Genomic DNA, 18,569 nt, shown 5'->3' with positions numbered 1-18,569 from the left:
TGACCATTATTAATGACAGAAGATTGTTCCCAGCAAAAGATCATATTATTAGGCGAATTTTCCAATTCCATCATTCACAGTCATCAAAATCACAGCAACAATCAACCTTGACGTGGAGTACACTATATCACTTCTTGATGCCTGACAGTAGGGATCTTGAAGTCCAATTTCAGGGACTGGGTAGCAACTGGTTATGGGCACCATTCATAACACACAATAATTTCATTTTGGCAAGTTAGTGCAATAGCGTTTCACGACAAACAACAACTTTAATTCGTCAATAAACGCCAACAACCCCTGCTGCTTGTATTTCTTTCAAACCAAGTGCAGACAACTTGTCCTCGTGACTATCACGTGATATCACGTAAGCACTGATGCGAATAAAAATAAATATAATAAAAGAATTTAAAATACAAATATCTAGTAATCTGTTTGAAATACGAATTGTTTTGCATGAAATGGCTATGTCAGATTTTAATATGCGCTTAATACGCTAAATACATTGAAATTAGTAAATATATCTCCAGCAGATCCCAAGTTCTTTTATCGTGTTGGTGGTATTACATAGCGCACTCTCCCCTGTATTACAGAGGGCGCTATGTGGTATTACTTTATGTTTCTGTTTTTTAAATTTGTCCTTTTCAAATGCAAACAACAACTTTTAATTATCACTTTTGGCGAAATTTTATTTACAAAAGAATTTGTGCACTTCACAGCGTTTCTGAAATCTTTTACTTTGGACCGTTCACTTGGTCCTGAAATTTTTAAACCTTAGCTAAGTTTTTTTTCTTTTTAGTTTTTTAAATAGTTGAGACTCTTTTTATTTGATGATAATTTTTGTAATATCAAACATAAAGAAAACATAAACTTTATTGAATTTTTTGGATAAAAACTGGTCACGCGTGCAAATTAGATAACAGATGATGCGTGACGAATGTGACGAAGACAATGTTTTAATTATTTAATGTATTGGGTCTTATTTTGTATATTTTCTATTGATTTATATGTTATAGGTTGTATCTTGCATCGTGTCACCCAACTGACTTTTGCGTCAGTATTGAATGCGTCATCGAATGTTGATTTGGATATATTAACATTAGTAAAAGAAACCTAACAAAATAGTTGGTCAAGGGCTTTTTGCCCAACTATACCAAGAAGTAATTGCTTAACAAGTCACCTTCACAGATGTCCATGTCTCGATAGTAAGTATATTTCTCAAAGTTTTAATACAGCATTTTGGATCCTTCTTTAATGAATACATGAGTTAAGATATGATATGTTAAATATAAACTGCTGAACTCGAGAATAAACAAATTTTTATTTGATGTGCATTGTAGTTTTTTGAGTTAAATAATAATGTGTAAAAACAACTTTTATTGCTTGCTAAATTTTCCAAAAAGATTGTAAAATTGTGTGACTATACTAAAAAATTTACAGTTTGCAGCTGAAAAGCGTAATGACGAAATATACATGCATTTACATATTGCTTTGCCATGTTCATTAAGTTGAAATGGGTACATAAACTATGTCTATGTTCACAGCGATAGTGCTGGATTTTCTGGCGAATCATATGACAGAAATGTCTTTGAAGCCAACCTTTCTACTGTGAATAAACTACAGAGGGACTTCTGGACTGCACGACAAGTGCTTCGGAAGAAGCTGGGAAAGTCAGATGACGAGTGTATAATTGCCAGTGATGCCGATATAGACTCAAAGTTGGAAGTTAGTTTTTGTTAATATTACAAAATCAAAGTTGTTTGTTAAAACCCCTTCTAGGCACCTTAAAGATATCAATATATGCTGATATTGTTACTTTTAATAATGCTTATCACTAATCAAGTAGGCTACCACCATCCTTGGAAAGCAGTTGGTTTATTTAACATTTTGATGCTTTATTGAACATTTCAACATATAAGCAGACTGGTACTGGTATTTCGCAAATATATATGCTATCTAGCTATCTGGCCTTAATGATGAAAACCTACTCCTTGCAGTTATTCAGAACAGTTCAAATAACATGTGCAGACCTTATCAAGGCGGTTGAGCGCTATCAAAACTGCGTATGTGGTAAGTATATATTTATATACGTGTACATATGGGAACTGGTACAAAAAATTAACGCAGACCGGCAGTTATGAAATACTGTTTTATACTAATTAACACAATTACTGACAGTTTTATCAAGAGATGAAAATGCAATGGGAAGATTTTTGAAGGACCAGGGTTCACTGGACAAAACACAAGCTGGCAAGATGATGGGTGCTGTCGGAAAATCTCTGTGCTACAATGCACAACAAAGGTATACTTTACTCATCAAAGTCTATGCAATTTCACACTAGAAAAGCAACATATTCAAATATGTCCATTAATAATGATTGACAGGAAGTGTGTGTCTATTTAAATTGTAGAACAACTGTTGCATCCTGTAGTGGCTGTTGTGAAAATGTTCATTTTCTGCTTTTACATAACACTTGTTTGCATTGTTACTAATCCTTGAAATAATAGCGACAGAATGCTGGACATGATGAGTAGCTTACCATATTTGTCAACACTTATAAAATTTGTTAACAGACTGGCCCTTCGCCATCCACTTGGTCGACTGCACCATGACATCGAAACATTCCGATACAGAGCTGTCGGAGACAGTGTCCTTTCTGTTGACCAAATGGAGGAGGCAAGAACACACTACCGAGCATCACTTCGTTGGATGCAAGACATATCGTCTAACCTTGATCCAGAGCAGTACAAGAAACTGGAAAAGTTCAGGCGGGTAGGAACCACATTTACTCATGTGTTGTGCCATAAAATGAACATTTCAATATTTTACTTGAATAATTTTAGGTGCAAAATGAAGTCCGTCTCAATAAAGACAAGTTTGATCGCCTGAAGTGGGCTGTGTGTCAAAAGGTGAAGTTTATTTTTATTTCTATGATACAAACAGATATGTAGCAAGCTTTTTATAGTATTAATTTATTATCTCAGCACATACCTTATGTGTGGATCTGTGTAATTATGTCATTAGGGTCATAAAACAACTGTTTATTATGTGCGACATGTTAAAATCATTCTTTGTGTTGTAATCACAGGTTGATCTACTTTGCGCTTCAAGAAGCAATCTATTCTCGACCGTTCTTGTTCCGTATCAAGATGAACTGATCAAATTCTGGGAAAAAACTGCTAACACCATGTCTGCTGTGTTGGAAAACATGAAAGATTATCAACATTACGAGTTCAAATTACTAAAGGTATAATAATGTTGTAGAATGTTTGTCATCCTATGTTCGGACATTACATGGCATGTTGTGAAGTCACAAGAAAGTATCGTGCCTTATTTTCCTAGGTTTGATATGTTAGAGTGTCCATTTTGTGACTTTATAAGTATTACCAGCTGATGGTAAATGATACTTGTCAAGTGGTATGCATTTACTGATTAAAACCTTGACTGGGTCTTTTTATTAAATACTTCATACCATTTAAATGAAAATAGTTGCAACATTGTTTTTGAAATGTAGAAACTTACTTGCATATGGCCTGTATATTAGTTGTCAGATATTGTCTACAGTAATAAGTGTCACAAATTTCTCTTCCTTGCTATCCTAAGCTTGTAGTGGCAGTGCCAAATGCACTTCTAATGTTTAGATAAAAAAAATTCACATGTTCTGTATTCACAGAACTTTAGTGTTTCAAAGGTCTAGGTTTGTTAAGTAGAATAAATTGTGTATAATGCATGTGAATGTAAGGATGGACATCTGTAGAATACGTGTTCTTACCTCTCACACCCTTTTGTTTTGATTTCTTTTTTCCTCGGTATTTCTGTGTTGTCTAACGGAAGGGATTGAATCCTATGCAGGAACTTGACACAGACAAAAAATCTGATGACGAAAAAACAATAACCAATGAAAAAGAAGAAAAAACAGAAGAAAACAATGACCAGTAAGAAATATAGCAGAAGGCTATATTTAAGCTTTACACATATATAGAGAAATTTTCCAATTTAACACTACATTTCGTTCAATTCATTAATTAAACTTGAGGCCATGTCATGCTCACTGACTGTTGGTCTTTGACAAAATTGCTTACTTTTTTTACTGTATCAAACTTCATAGAAAGTTTAATGTAGTTTGATATTTTAGGTTAATTAGTCTCAGTGACCAAGAATTTGGTGAAGGTGACAACGAGAAGATCGAACGGTCATTGAACTCATTAAATCTGCAGAATGGTGATCAGGGTCAGTCTCTTACCTATAGATACACAGCATGCATGTGCCTACATGTATTCATATTTTTTGAAGCAATGTAGATATGTCTTATGATAATGAATAGCTCTTATCAAAACTGACAACTATAGTGTATAGTAGTTTTCAAAATTTCCACACTCAATAGGTGCAAGAATGTGCTAATGTTTTTCATCATCGGTGTTTCCAGTCTGATAATGGACAACATTAAAATTAAAACAACTCATTTTTACCCACTATAGACTATGCAATAAGTGCTACAAATGAACATGTATTCCTAGATTCCTTACTAAATTATTACGATGAAGAAAAATGCCCTAATGGCTTGTCCAACATGCATGGGGATGTTTATCATGACATTCGCATGTTAGATGAACATAAAACAATTGAGCAACCTCTCATTGAGGTTGGCGTTGGTGAGGAAAAGTCATATGCAATGAGAATGTCATTGTTTCTTGTGATTTGGTTGGCAGTTTTGGTTATCATGCCACAATCTATTTATGTTCTCTCTGTTGCAAATTATTCAAAACAATTAAGTTGTTGATATTCTTAGTGGTTTATTTGGATTACTGTCCTTCATTTTTGCTTAAATTCAGTGTCTACATTGCTTTGAAGGGCAAGTAACCCACATTGTAAAAATGCATATTTTTTTTGGAAATTTGCATTTACAAACTTTCTGTTTCTGTGTGTTGTCCGATGCTTGCCTAAATTATTTCTTTTTCTCATTTTGTGAGTAAGCATTTGCTAGAAGTGGTAAAATAATTGCATGTCGTATGATGGTTGTATAATTTATAGCAGAAAGTCAGGAAGCCCCCAAAGAGGGCGATGACAACCTACTACTTGGAAATGTTGAAACAACTGATTTTCAGCAACCAACGAAAGAAGACCTTGACTTCCTGAAAGATATTCTGGGAGAAGAAGAAAAAGCAGGTAAGATATTTGGACAAGCGCTCTTAAGATTTGTGATTCGGATGATCTTGCAACAGATTTAAACATCCATTTTCATAACAGAATGTGTTGTCCTCAAAAAAAATATATAATATCAAAAAGCACCCTCATTTACAGAAACTTCTGGTGACTTGGAAACTCAATGGCATTCAGTATTTGGGGATTTTACCCAAACTCCATCAACTCAACATGCAAATGTTGAAGCCCAGGCCCCCTCGTCTACTCATGATTCTAATCACATGCAAACAATTAATTCAAACCAACCAGTCACATCCGGATATCTTCCTTCACAATTAATGGACTTCATGATGACTTCAGGTAGAGTTGTGTTGGTTCAATACAGTGGCAAATGATGTTGTTGTTGGACTAATGGATGAAAACTAATGGAGTAAATCAGGGTTTCACCAATAATTTGTTTTTAATTTGTTGTGTAAAATTGTAAAAGAGCACTTGTATATTATACCACTGCATTTATCACAGAAACAGCTTTTTCCTCAAAGACACTAGTTAAGAACAAAAACATTTTGAGTGAATGTTTGTTCACCTAACCAGGCTATATGAAATGCTGATGTTGCTTCATTATATAGATTTATTTAAAACTTGGCACTGACTTAAAAATTTATGTCTGTCATAGGAAAGTAGTGTTTTGTGGCCTAAATTTCAATATAAAATGGCATACTTAATTTTGCACCTTGAATGTATAATGTTGCCAGTTAAGGCTTCAAATTTTCTCTTTTTCTCTGCCCAATAAAAACAACACCATGACAATTTGAACAAGTGTAAAAGCCCTCATTTCAAACCCATGTTTTACTAAGAAAATAGCCTTTTAACATTTTTATTTATTTCCATTTTCCAGCCAACCAACCTTCACCGATGAACCAGATGGTTCCAGGCATGCAACATCAGCAACAAATGATGTCCATGGGTTACCCCCAACATCAGGCCCCACCTCCCATGATGCAACCCCCCACATATCAGTCCATGTTCGGAAACACCCCTATGACGGGAAATTACCAGCAACAGAACAGACCCCCAATGAAAACGGGACAAGAAAAAGCACCTCAACTTCAATCCAAAAAAGGTTGGTTATTATCATTTTATGCTTTACTTTTCTCTGGGAAATGCATTTTATACTGTATGATAAAATACTGTGGGGGCATTTGCCATTTCAGCATAGCAATGTAAAACACTAAATTTTATATTTTAATCCATTGTTTTGACCTGGAAATGTGTAACCTATGGACCACTCTACAGGTTTTACATTGTTTTGAAACCGGCTAAAGTGCAAATATTGTGTCATATATTATCTCTTTCTATGGTTAACATGTTGGCACAAGTTATTATTCAATTGAAAAACAATGTAACAAATCTAAAACTACAAAAAATACCGGCATGGCTAGTTATTTCAAACTGTCTAATCCGTTCAAAGTATGTTAAGAAACAATAACCTGTTGTAGTACAACAAATATGTATTTCTATGAAGCAACGACTTTGGGTCAGTGTCAGCTTAATTTTTTTAAACAATGAGTAGTAAAACTTTGTTAAAGGCGGAGTATAGTTTTCTGTGTTACCTGTCTATATGATTAGTACTTCGACCTCACACACAAATATAATGATTTAAAAAATAAAACCTTTCAAAATCATCTTAAAGCCATTAGGTATGACTGCGGCAATGTTAACCAAGGTCCACTTGACTGTATATTCCACAGCATGTTTATAACTTCATATTGAATGTCTTTCCTCACACCTTAGATGCTCAAAAGTATGGACTTGATAGTAATATCCTGTTACTGTACAACTAATTGAGTTCTAAGTAGATTTAACAGCATGTAATGTCTTAAGTCAGTATCACACATTGCAATAATGATGCAGCTTTCTGCCATTTGGTCCCATGTCCACTTTGGCACTTTGCTGCGTGTAGCTCATTATACTAATGATGATGAAAGCAGTTAGTGTTCGAAACGTCGACTTTAAGTAATATGATTAATGGCATATTAGCTTTGGCTTTTCTATTTCAAGATGCAGCTTTCATTTTCCAAAAAACGTTTGTCTTTATATTGCTAAGTCATCATAAATATCTCCATTGTTACTGTAGACCAAAAGGGAAACATGTCCGCTTGGTTTAATCTGTTTGCTGAGCTTGATCCTCTACAAAACCCTGATGCACTGGGAAAGAAGTCGGAGACAGGCAACAAAGAAAAACCAGAGGGTGGAGCATGTTAATATTATACCATATTTATAAAAAATCTTCAAGAAAAACCCTACTGCATTTGCTTTATGGACATGACAGTTGAGTGAATATGATCCAAAGTGCTGGGGTGTTGGCCTTTTTTTCCAAATTTTCTGAAGTTTTGTGGTTGTTTAATAATCGGTACTTGTCGTATTTGTGCCTCTTTTTGTTGGGTCTTTTCTGTACCAAGTACAGGTTTGTGGAGTATGTATGGGTTTTTCTGTAATTGTGTAGCCTTTGTTTTGTAGGTGAAAGACCATGTTTATTTTAAGTAAACCTACCACAATAGTTTGTAATTATATGCTTTTTCATAAGCTAACTTTGCAGTAAACCATCTCAAAACAGACAGCACTTTTGCACTCGTTTGTATTTTGGTCCTTGCAGTAATTATCATTGTTGCTTGCAGTAACATTTGGAAATTGACAAATCATGTGTTTTCCCGTCAGTTTGATTTATCCAATAATTCGTATCTGTTTTTTTATTTTTAACAAAAACCACAAGGGATTTATTACCTTTTTTGCCATAATTCGTTTTTTTTTTAACTTGGCATTGATGTTATTTCTGGATACACCATAGACATAACTTTGTGCCAAACACCTAAAAGGTTAAACTTGACGTTTCTGCACACAAATCGATCCCCTTAATAATAATACACAACTTTGTCGGTGGCAATAAGTATGTTATATTTGCACCCAACATTGTAAGTTTTAGTTACTTGCGATTAAATGCAGCAAAATCGCGACAAAAGAATATCGTATTGTGCACAGTTAAACTGTTTTATTGTGCACAGTTTAAACTGCATACCTCAACTACACTTCAATGTAAAATACGGGTTTGCCCATTGTAATAATCGAAAAACATTTATAGTGACCCCATTGTTGTCACTTGTGCGTGCAATACCTATCCTAGCATGTGTGGTGGCTCTGGTTATCGCGACAAATAATAAACCCGTGTTATGAAAAATTTCTTGACGTCTTGTATTTCCGAACAATATACATATGTGTTTTTGCTTTTATCTGCAGTGGAGACAACATAGTGTTGTTGTCATTTCTTCGGGGTTCGGTGCAATGGATTGTGATTAAATTAACGCATTTTTTAAGCAAAGGCAATTTTGTTCGGTCTTATAATTACTACTATGACTCGTTAATTTATTTTGCACGTTTTTTAACGTTCACCTATTCGTTGATGATATCTTGCTTGTGACAAATGAAGCTTTTCTAGACGTCATAATAGAGCCTTAAAATCATAAAAATGGAAACAAAGCAACTGCAGTTTACCAGGCAATTTGTTTACATTGTGTCTTTTCTCTTGATGTGTTTTGTTTTTCTTCTGACGTTCCTTAGTAAACGTATGATGTCATTGTGTAGTAATAAACGTGTCGTCCCACCTATCATGTGTGCATTCTTAATGCAAATGGTAAAATCAGTTACAAAAAACTGAAACATCTTCACAAATTTGTCAACTTCTCATCACCACAGATTTTAAATTAGGAACATAACTCATCGGTCATGTAAATCTTTAAGATCAAAACGTCAGCAGCTATATTGTTTATATCGGCCAAAACCAAACGTTTAAAGGGAACTGCCGCGAAATGAATGCGTTGAGCCATTGGGTTCGTTTCAAGGCATGCAAGGTATAACAGCACATAGTGTATACTCAAGGGCCATCTGCAACTTACGGTGTGTGACACCACAATAGAGGTTACAGACATATCAAGGTTTTGGTCTGTGTCTACTACTGCAGGTTAACCCAAGTGCTGTCGCGACAACACCTGTATGTTCAGAAATTTATCAGTTCCACTTTCCAGTGTGTCCTTTCAACACAAGGTAAAATGAAAGACTGACGATTGAATTCCACCAGAACAATAGTTTCTGTAACATGGCACCGCCGGCGTTTGTTCCACAAGCGCGTTTCGTTGGATCGGACAATTAAATAGCTGTGATTAAACAGATCGACCCCTACTGTAAGCACAGACCATGGCATAACAAGCATAGCTGTTGTGTTGGTCAAAACGACCTTGGACAGACATTAGGGATAGGTCAGGAAATTTCGTTTGACCTTTTGAAGAATACACGCATTGTTATGGAAACAGTCAGACCGAAGGCTAATTGATTTTATTGAGGCAGCAACAAAGGTGGAATGAATATTGACAGTGACATTAAACTGATTTTCTGTTTAGCATTGATTATTGCATTTCGAAATAAACGAAATGATGAAGACTGATACAGTTTGGCAATGAGTGAATGGTGAATTTACCTTTTCAGTTGCATAAAAAATGTGCTACTCAATGTAAATATGAGCAAGTAATATAGAACAGTCTACAGCAGACGCCCGTATATATCATTGCAAGGAATCAAAAGACATTTCAGCACGGTTTGTGTTTGCAGTTGTACAGACTCTTCCAAAGAACGTTGGCAAAGATGTTTGAGACCACCATATTTGGATACTTTCAGCTAGAATCTTTGTTAAAATATGTTTGTAAATGACCTTCTGAGGGTGTTTGAGATCACATAGAATCAACTTTGAGCAAAACAGTATGACGTCATGCAAGTGTGTGTTCCTGGACGGCAGGGAAATATCAGTCACTGTGAAAAGGGATGCCACAGGCAGGGACTTACTAACTAGTGTTTGCAACTATCTGAATATTGCAAACAGCAAGCCGTACGGTTTGGTGCACCGTGGTGGCGTACATTCACTTTACAATTGGTGGATACATTTGGACAAACCACTTCGCAAGCAAATTCCAGGACGGTGCCAAATATGGGCATTTGCTCTTATGATAAAGTATTACCCCCTCCAAGGGACTATTCAAGATGCTGAAGATATTGCCAGGTTTGTAAAATAGATAAAACTGCGTGTATACCACTTAAATTAATAATGTTAAATCATAGGTACCACACTGTTCTTCAAACAAGACAGGATTTATTAACTGGTCGCCTTAAATGTCCTGCCCACACGTTGGCGCTGTTGGCTTCCTACTGGCTTCAGTCGGAGCATGGGGATTTTGCCAACGAGGGGATTGACCGTCAGTTGGTCGAGGCTTTTCGTTTTATAAGAGTGGGGGCCGGGGGTAAAAAGGAAAAACGTCAGCAAGAAATCGATATCGACCTTGAACAACAGGTACAGACTCAACATAAATTTATGCATTAAGTCAAATATTTAGAGATAGCATGCTGGTGGAGCTTGGTGTGCTCTACAGTTGTAATACCCAGTCTTCGGACGGCAAAAAAGTAAATTACGGCAATTTGTCATAGATGATTGAACTGCATCGCTGTCTGAGAGGCATTTCTCCGTCCCAAGCTGAACTTAAGTTTCTAAAGTTGGCCGCTTCGCTTGAGATGTACGGAGTTCACTTCTATCCTGCCTACGCCAACCTACAAGGTAAAAATGCGGTATAAAACAGCATGTTTATCATACCTCAAGCGATGGTTCAGTTTGTTTTGTTTCTTCAAGCCAAACTCCAGTTAAAATACAAAATTGCTCTTTCATAGGAAAAAAACATGGAAGCGGATCACACGCTACTGATATCATGACTGGAATAATGATTGGAATCGGGCCTCAAGGCGTCGTTATCGCCAAAGACAAGAAGCGCCCCCAAGTGGTTACATGGAACTCGATTCGGGCGGTTTCTTTTAAACACAACACAGTTTCCATAAAATTGAATGATGTAAGTTTTGCTACGTAGGTATTTGCATTTCCAGTATAAGTATCGTTAGCTGTTTATGTGTTTGTGGATTAACAAATAATATTTAGACATCCATATTTCACCATTTGGTATGCGACCCTTGCGATTGTGTAACGCTTATATATCCATAAATGAATGCTGTCGCTATTGCTTAAAAAAACGTATTATTGAATAGTTTTTCTTTAAACTTTGCAAATCAGGATGGTTATATTAAACCCACACAAACTCACCTCACTCTGTTTCCAAGGTCACGGACGAGAAATCCGACAGTCCCTACGCCACGACTTTCGAGTTTGACGACATGACCCAGGCGAAAACCGTTTGGCGCACCGCAATCGACATGCACGTGCGTTTTCGCGTGGAGAAGCAAGAACCCCGAAAAGAGAGTGTCAGTGTAAAGCTCTCGCGCCAGTTCACCATGGTGGGAAAAAAGAAAGCTACCGTAAAGAAGAAGGGGACGTCCCCAGCTGTTAAACGCCCTGCTTTGGCTGCGATCAAGGAAGCATCGCCTGCAAGCGGCCATAAAAAAGCACCGGCTCCCAAGAAGTCTCAAGACGAAACATCGGTAAAAGTATTGTGTGGCTTTGTAAGTTTACAAACCAAACAAGCAACTCAGTTGTTCATACTATAACTCCCAGATGAGTCTATAACGTACACACAAATTCGATTTTGTCAGGTAACAAACATCTTAACTGGACGTTGACCTTTAGGTTAAGGAGGTGGTTAACATCAAACCTCCCTTGACTTCGCGACAAATTCCATCAAAACCGAAGTCGCAGACCGTGGGATCGCCCACCACATCTCGCTCGAGCAAGAAAACCGATTCCCCCAGAACCGATCCGTCACCCAAAGCATCCCCTAAACCAAAGAAAACGACCCTAATTGCCACTCAGAACCCGGCCCCTGGGGATGACAACGGTAAAGCCCCCGGTGACGTCACCACCCTGCCGTATGACGACAAGGTTGCGTCATCGGTCCCGCAGCGACTGCGAGCTTCCAAAACTTCGGTGACGACCGGCGACGACTGTTCATCCAGCATTGTGACGGATAACACGGAAGTTCTGTGTAGTTCCAACATAATTGAGAAGGCGTTTTCCTATGCAGAAGGGGACGGCGTCAACTCAATTAACGCCTGGCTGGATTTGTGCAGCCCAAAAGAGCAAAGAAGAGGAAGACTCGTAAGCAGAAGTGCCCCCGCGAGTCACCGATCAAAATCAAGAGGAAGGTATATGGTGTTCGTCGCTGTTGTTAGTCTATAGAGCTGAGACCAACGCAATTTTAATACAAAATCCATTTAGGGCCGAACTTGTGTGTGGTGTAATATAAGTGTAACCTTTTAGATCGCCCGTCGACGAAGATGACGTCACAGACATCGACGATTACAAGCCACTCATCCGATCCAAGCGGCCGGTTGTGATACGAGCGCGCGAACTTCGTGACCTAAGCCCTCCCCACACTGTTCATTATGACGTGGAGCCCGCAAGGCGGATGCCTGGGAGGTACAAGAGCGCCGAAAACGTGTCCCGTAAAAGATGGTCACCCACCAGAAGCGAGGTAGTAATTGGTCTTTTTAGTTTTTCTGTTTTTAGAGCTAATTGCTGCAATGCGGATAATTTTTTATTATATCAACGTTTTAGCCACCATGCAGAGTCGTATTGCAGCAATAAAACATGCCTGGCAACATCAGTAGAAATTTATTTAGAGTTAATGTTGGTTAGCAGAGTTTCCAAAGAATTAAAAAAAAAAACATTTTTGACGCAAATGCTATTGTGATTTATTTAGTTTATTCACATAAAAGCAACTGATGATTTTGAATACAGTTTTCGTCGCCGGAACGAACATCCCTAGAGGGACGTTACGCCGATGTGTACAAGCAGGAATATTTACGCAACCTTTCAGGAGTAAACAGCGATGCTTACCGGCGTTCAAGAAGCATGTATTCTCTCCGCACACCGGCGCTACGTGACAGGTATATTATGCGTTTGTTACTTTTAGGTAAAACCGGTTATCGCCATTGACAACCTAAAGGTACAAGGAATTTTCCTGGGGATTTGTATATTAACATACGTTAGTAAATCATGTCTTACGTGCAGATATCCTGGTTGGTTCTAAAGGAGCGTTTAGACGCTTACATTATTAACAGTCGTACTAATTTGTATTTGCCCTTGCTTTGTATATGCTCTTTCATTATTTCATAAAGATCCGCGTCAAGCGAAAATCGACGCTCTCTGTCGCCATCTAGCAACAGCGCCATTGCTTCTTCGGGAAGCCGCAGGTCTTGCGACTCGTACCTCGGTATGAGCTATGACGACGACCAATTTAGAAGATATAACGATCTACCATTCGAATCCACGTTCGCCAGGCGTGTTTACAGCGAGACCAGATTAAACAGAGAAAAGCAATATGCAAGAGAGGCCGCTGCGTTATACCACTCCAACGCAGCTTTGCGAAATGTCCAGCCAGGAGCAAGTAAGTAAAAGTATTAGGGAAATAGTGGGTCATTGTTTTTTTTTTAACTTTTTGTTCGTTTAATTTTTTTTCTATCCCCTTCAATTCTTCTAGCGCTGAACTGTCTTAGTATTTTTAAATCTATTTTTATTTCATTTGCCAAATTATATCGGTAAACTAAATCTATAGATATAAAAATGTAGCGATAACAAAAATACTGTACGTCTAAACATAACGAATGTTTATTTTACTGCGTTGATCGAGCACAAAATTAAAGGCAGAGACATTTGATACCAGTAATATTTTGAATTTGTTCGCGGAAAGTAAAAACCTGGCGGTTTCCATCAAAATAGGCCTATATGGTTCATAATACACAGGCAGTGCCGAATTTAGGCTATTTGGGATTTTTTTTAACAGCAATACGAAACTTTTGGATGTGATTATTCTTTGTGTAGTTTTTTCATACACAGTTATTGAATAACGTAATATTATTCTTTTCACAATTGACGCCACTCTAAATGTCTTTATTTTGCAAGGAGAAAGGAGATCTAACGTAACAAGCTGGGCTTACGGAGATCATAGTGACTTGTAAGTAAGTTACCAGAACAATGGATTACAAAACGTCAAACGTAAAAATATTTCAAAATTTACTGTAACAATAATTTTGCATCTCGCAAATGTAGCGAAAGCCGGAGAATTTTGACGAAAGAACGAAAATTAAGCTTAACTGTCGTATTGTAGCCGGAAAGCCGTCAGCGAAAGAAATTTTTCAACCGCTCACCCCAAAGATACAATTCCTACCATACCCAAGTTTGTTCGAAGTGTACGATGAATTTTATTTAACTTGGAAGTTGTGTGCTTCTATGTGGCACCAGTTGTTACATGACGATAAATGATGTAGTATGTGTGTAACAGTTGCCAAAATCAATTTTTTTGCTTACCTTTAAGTTACTGCAAGCATTGCCGCTGTAAATGATGAAGGAGTGATTTGCCATTGACTTCGATTGCATTATTTGTTTTTTTAGTTTACACCAATTCTTGACTTGATTATAGAAAATAAAATGGCGTTGTGTGTGTGTGAAAAACATTGAGTCGGTGTTTTGTGAAACGCAAGTTACGAGAAACTCGGAAGCGAAGCAAACATACCACTTCGGAAGTGACGCCAGTAATTACAAGTAAACGGGGGGACAAAAAAAGGAATTCATTGGGAGCAAACCTATTTATTTGAAGTATGGGTTATTGAGTTTTATTTGTGAAGAAATCTGAATGTATGTTGCACATGACCATAGCTAAAATTAATTTTATATTCCATTTTGCGATTTGAAGAACTCACAAAAAGTTGAAGAAGTTCAAACTCAGCTGTGTACCAAAAAATTAAGGGTACGATGTCTATTGCAACAGGCTAATTTGCAGTAAATTTCCACTGAGGTTTGCGCTGAATGCGCACGTACTATGTTTGCGGCGATTTGCTTACATACCTGTTTAATGCATTTCGTAGATTTCTAATTAACAGCTTGGTCAGGATTTCTTTAAGCTACTTCGTCAACCGCTAACACCCATGAGTTTTCTGTAGTTATTTATTTTACAGAACTTACTTTTGAGTGTATTGCAACAGCAGATCATTGACAATACAACTGAAATAAAATATTTTCCCCAAATGGGAAAACTATTTAGGTTTGGCAGAAGTCTTCATAAACCAATCTTTTTTCCCAGTCGGCAATTCTCCAGCAAATTAAAAGGACTGAACAGCCACACAAAAACATTCCTAACCTGGTGAGTATGATTCAGTTTTGGAAAATGTCACATGTGCAGGATTTGGTCAGCAATCTGTGAGGTAAAGAAAAAAAAATATTACATAATTCACAAGCAAAAATTGGCTGCTTCGTGCAGTCAATTTCAATCAAAAAACTCCTCTGTGCAAGTTACAAACATTCCAATTCAGGTATCATATTGCAGAACGTTGCCTAATAGTTTAATTATACTTATCCAGGATTGTTGCGATACCAGTGGCAGTAACAAGTTTCATCTTGCTTCGAAATCAAATTATAGCTCGACGTAAAGAAGAACTCAAGCGAATTCAACGATTACAGAGAGGCCTTTAAAAGCTACAACCGTGTTATTATGCTACCTGCCAGAAGCCTTTTACGGGTGCAGGTCATTTCAAAGCACCTTGCAGCACCAACAAAACTTCAAACAAGCTCTCAGGGTTTATGTGTGCCCTGCAAACTTTATCGAATACCTTGCTTTCGAGCTATGTCCTCAAAATTTGTGGAAGATGATGTTTTGTTTAACAAAGTGGGTGGTGCTGGAATAATTACCCTCAACAGACCTGCTGCCTTAAATGCCCTCAACCTGAGCATGATACGGAAAATACTGCCAAAAATTAAGGTGGGACCAAGTTTCTTTTAACCATGACAGCAAGCTTGACATTCTGTTTTTTTGTACCTTCAAATGTCCAAACCAGTATATATGTATTTTCTGGTATATATGTTTGATAATAAATTTATACAAATTTCTCTAAGGAATGGGAAGAAGATCCGCGTACTACTATGATTATCATGAAAGGAAGTGGAAACAAAGCATTTTGTGCTGGTGGAGATATAAGAACAATTACAGATATGGCGAACATGGGAAACTATGCACCAGGTGACCAGAACAAGTTATTAAAGACAAGGATATATATGTTAAAAATATGTGTAGCAAGCATCTTTCTGTGATTTTTGTGTTTTTTATAGTGTGAAGTGTTTTGACAGGACAAGAGTTTTTTCATTCCGAATACCACTTGAACTATCGAATTGCCACATGCCTTGTTCCCTACATTGCCATTATTGATGGCATAACTATGGGAGGAGGTGTCGGTCTTTCAGTTCATGGGGAACACAGAATTTGCACAGAACGTACTGTTTTTGCCATGCCTGAAACTGGAATAGGTGAGTCGCTGTCATGTCCAAATGTTATCAAACATTGCCAAATGTCAGGATATTTGGTTTCTCTTGTATTAGTTTATTGCCCCTAAGCAATGGCTAAGTATACACTTTACAAGGCATTTTAATAGTACCCACTCATCTCTAAAATCTATTGTAGGCAGAACTTTTCAGAAATATGTTTTTTACCTTGAACATAAAACTAAATCTGTAATTCTCGACATGTGTAGGCCTGTTTCCTGACGTTGGGGGTTCCCACTTTTTGCCACGTTTGAGTCAACACCTGGGTGTGTATCTTGCACTGACTGGTTACCGACTTACTGGACGTGACGTTTACAAAGCCGGTGTGGCAACTAGAATGGTGCACAGTACTGTACTTCCCCAGCTTGAGAACGATCTTGTTTCAATGGAAGCTCCATCCCAGCAGGATATCATTGATGTAAGATATGTGTCATAAATTATTTGTAATTGTAAAGTTTTCATTTGATGTTATGATACATATGTAAATTTTTCCTCAAATTTCCATTGCTGAAAAGTTAAGCATTGCACAAAATGTCATTTTTTTATATTACACCACAATAGGCAATTTTGTTACTGTATATATAGCTGTTTAAAAAATTCATCAATAAAAAATGACAAATATTGAAAAATTAAGATCTAAGCTATAGACTGCAGATCCTGTCCTAGCGATCACTGTATACCTTCCGAAATGGCAAAATTTAAGCACATGAAGCAAAAAAATTATCTTTACCAGATATCTTTTTATTAGGTATTAAGAAGGTACCATGAAGAATGCCAGACAGGTAGGGAAAGAGATTATTTAGTGCTGCGGGATCGTGAGGAGGACATAAAGAAGATATTCTGCGCTGACACTGTGGAGGAAATTATTAAGGTTCGAAGTTGATTTCAGCACAATTTGCCACAATTTAATGTCATGTGTTTTATTAACATTGAGTCTTGCTCATGTTTTTTATAATGTAAAATAATATTTTGGTTCTTGAAATGTATGCTTGGTTGTCCAGAACTTGGAACATGATGGCAGTGAATGGGCTAAAGAACAACTGAAGACGCTAAGTAAAATGTCTCCGACTTCCTTGAAAGTTACTCTCAAGCAACTTCAGCTTGGTGGAAGTTTAGACCTCGATGAATGTTTGGAAATGGAATACAGGCTAGTGTGACATTTTGTTGCTCGTAATTTCTTTGCCATTTACTGGTTCGTGTGTCAATAAATGTTTATCAATATGGACATAAAGTAATTGACGTTTAGTAAGTAATAACTAATACATGCTTACAGTAAATAAAATCTGGAAAATAAACCTTTAAAAAAAAATTTAGGAATTGTTTTGATATGATTAGTTGTATATACAAGTCCTGCACATATTTCTATATCGGTAAATGGACTAATTGGCTGTAGCTTTATAGATAAAGCCAATAAAGCCACATGCACCAGATGTGTATGTCATTGAAAACCTCAAATATGTAACAGAATTGGATGCAACTGTTTGAGAAACAATGATTTCAAAGAAGGAGTTCGTGCCCTTCTGGTTGACAAGGACAAAAAACCCAAATGGAGACCAGCAACACTTAATGATGTCACTGATGAAATTGTTAACAGCTATTTTGTACTGCCAGAAGGCTTGGAAGAACTTGAACTGTAAACCCTTGGTAGAAAACCAGACTGCTTTGGTCATATTCAATTTAACAGGTTGCCAAAATTTTGCATGGGGAATTTGAACACATTTTAAATTAAAAAGAGAATTGGTTTGTTTAATATTGCGATAAAGACTAAAAATGCACACAAAAGGGAGAATCATTGCATGATCAACAGCTCACAGCGTCACCACTTCCATACACCATTTAAATACCAGTTTATATACAAATATTTATGTCAAAGTTTCAGCTTTTTTTCTGTCACCTGCTGAGTATTCTCGCAGTAATGTGTTTGTGCCAGGCAATGTGTTTTAAAACTTTACCTTCTTGTATGCATCAATATCATTTTCTTATACCTTGCATATTGGACCCAAGTTCACATTCAAATGTGCCTGTTTGTGTAATGAGCTGTAATGATTTACTTAATAAATCTATTATGGTTGTTTCAGT

The 18,569-nt window shown here is 37.0% G+C and overlaps 3 protein-coding genes across 10 annotated transcripts; all 3 read left to right on the top strand.

The window, feature by feature from the left end:
- Positions 1-233: 233 nt before the first annotated feature.
- LOC145912929 (islet cell autoantigen 1-like) lies at positions 234-8,794 on the top strand. Of its 4 annotated transcripts, none has more exons than XM_083000379.1 (15): positions 234-364; positions 1,014-1,202; positions 1,542-1,722; positions 1,995-2,067; positions 2,176-2,299; positions 2,572-2,770; positions 2,842-2,907; positions 3,087-3,245; positions 3,851-3,933; positions 4,134-4,228; positions 4,516-4,650; positions 5,030-5,164; positions 5,300-5,500; positions 6,039-6,263; positions 7,278-8,794. In XM_083000379.1, the coding sequence occupies exons 2-15, from the start codon at positions 1,186-1,188 to the stop codon at positions 7,403-7,405; spliced, it is 1,821 nt and encodes a 606-aa protein (XP_082856505.1). In that variant the 5' UTR covers positions 234-364; positions 1,014-1,185; the 3' UTR covers positions 7,406-8,794. The 4 variants fall into 4 exon arrangements, with proteins under 4 accessions (XP_082856505.1, XP_082856504.1, XP_082856503.1 ...); XM_083000378.1 differs by having other exon boundaries at positions 3,833-3,933; positions 5,033-5,164; XM_083000377.1 differs by having other exon boundaries at positions 3,833-3,933.
- A 1,075-nt stretch (positions 8,795-9,869) lies between these two features.
- On the top strand, positions 9,870-14,630 carry LOC145913544 (uncharacterized). 5 transcript variants are annotated; one of them, XM_083001252.1, is made up of 11 exons: positions 9,870-10,244; positions 10,304-10,532; positions 10,667-10,793; positions 10,904-11,079; positions 11,345-11,662; positions 11,808-12,322; positions 12,438-12,651; positions 12,918-13,066; positions 13,298-13,566; positions 14,085-14,133; positions 14,287-14,630. In XM_083001252.1, exons 1-11 carry the CDS (start codon positions 9,949-9,951, stop codon positions 14,375-14,377), a joined length of 2,433 nt encoding a protein of 810 aa, XP_082857378.1. In that variant the 5' UTR covers positions 9,870-9,948; the 3' UTR covers positions 14,378-14,630. The 5 variants fall into 5 exon arrangements, with proteins under 5 accessions (XP_082857378.1, XP_082857381.1, XP_082857376.1 ...); XM_083001255.1 differs by having other exon boundaries at positions 14,085-14,137; XM_083001250.1 differs by having other exon boundaries at positions 14,082-14,133.
- Positions 14,631-15,038: 408 nt separating this feature from the next.
- On the top strand, positions 15,039-18,565 carry LOC145913285 (3-hydroxyisobutyryl-CoA hydrolase, mitochondrial-like). The gene is made up of 8 exons (XM_083000886.1): positions 15,039-15,318; positions 15,536-15,933; positions 16,068-16,191; positions 16,299-16,475; positions 16,700-16,908; positions 17,239-17,361; positions 17,492-17,637; positions 17,956-18,565. Exons 2-8 carry the CDS (start codon positions 15,667-15,669, stop codon positions 18,125-18,127), a joined length of 1,218 nt encoding a protein of 405 aa, XP_082857012.1. The 5' UTR covers positions 15,039-15,318; positions 15,536-15,666; the 3' UTR covers positions 18,128-18,565.
- Positions 18,566-18,569: the final 4 nt, after the last annotated feature.

Source organism: Ascidia mentula, chromosome 9 (assembly GCF_947561715.1).
Source record: "Ascidia mentula chromosome 9, kaAscMent1.1, whole genome shotgun sequence".
NCBI lineage: Eukaryota > Metazoa > Chordata > Ascidiacea > Phlebobranchia > Ascidiidae > Ascidia > Ascidia mentula.
Note: the sequence above shows the minus strand (reverse complement) of the source record. Positions and strands in the feature narration are given on the sequence as shown.

Bases quoted from the DNA above. Each gene is read 5' to 3' on its own strand.
- LOC145913285 (XM_083000886.1), top strand. From the start codon at position 15,667: ATGCTACCTGCCAGAAGCCTTTTACGGGTGCAGGTCATTTCAAAGCAC. The intron at 15,934-16,067 runs GTGGGACCAAGT...AATTTCTCTAAG, and splicing joins AAATACTGCCAAAAATTAAG to GAATGGGAAGAAGATCCGCG. The intron at 16,909-17,238 runs GTAAGATATGTG...TCTTTTTATTAG, and splicing joins CCCAGCAGGATATCATTGAT to GTATTAAGAAGGTACCATGA.
- LOC145913544 (XM_083001253.1), top strand. From the start codon at position 9,949: ATGACGTCATGCAAGTGTGTGTTCCTGGACGGCAGGGAAATATCAGTC. The intron at 10,245-10,303 runs GTTTGTAAAATA...GTTAAATCATAG, and splicing joins GATGCTGAAGATATTGCCAG to GTACCACACTGTTCTTCAAA. The intron at 14,134-14,286 runs GTAAGTAAGTTA...GTCGTATTGTAG, and splicing joins TACGGAGATCATAGTGACTT to CCGGAAAGCCGTCAGCGAAA.
- LOC145912929 (XM_083000377.1), top strand. The intron at 4,229-4,515 runs GTCAGTCTCTTA...ATGTATTCCTAG, and splicing joins TCTGCAGAATGGTGATCAGG to ATTCCTTACTAAATTATTAC. The intron at 6,264-7,277 runs GTTGGTTATTAT...TTGTTACTGTAG, and splicing joins TCAACTTCAATCCAAAAAAG to ACCAAAAGGGAAACATGTCC.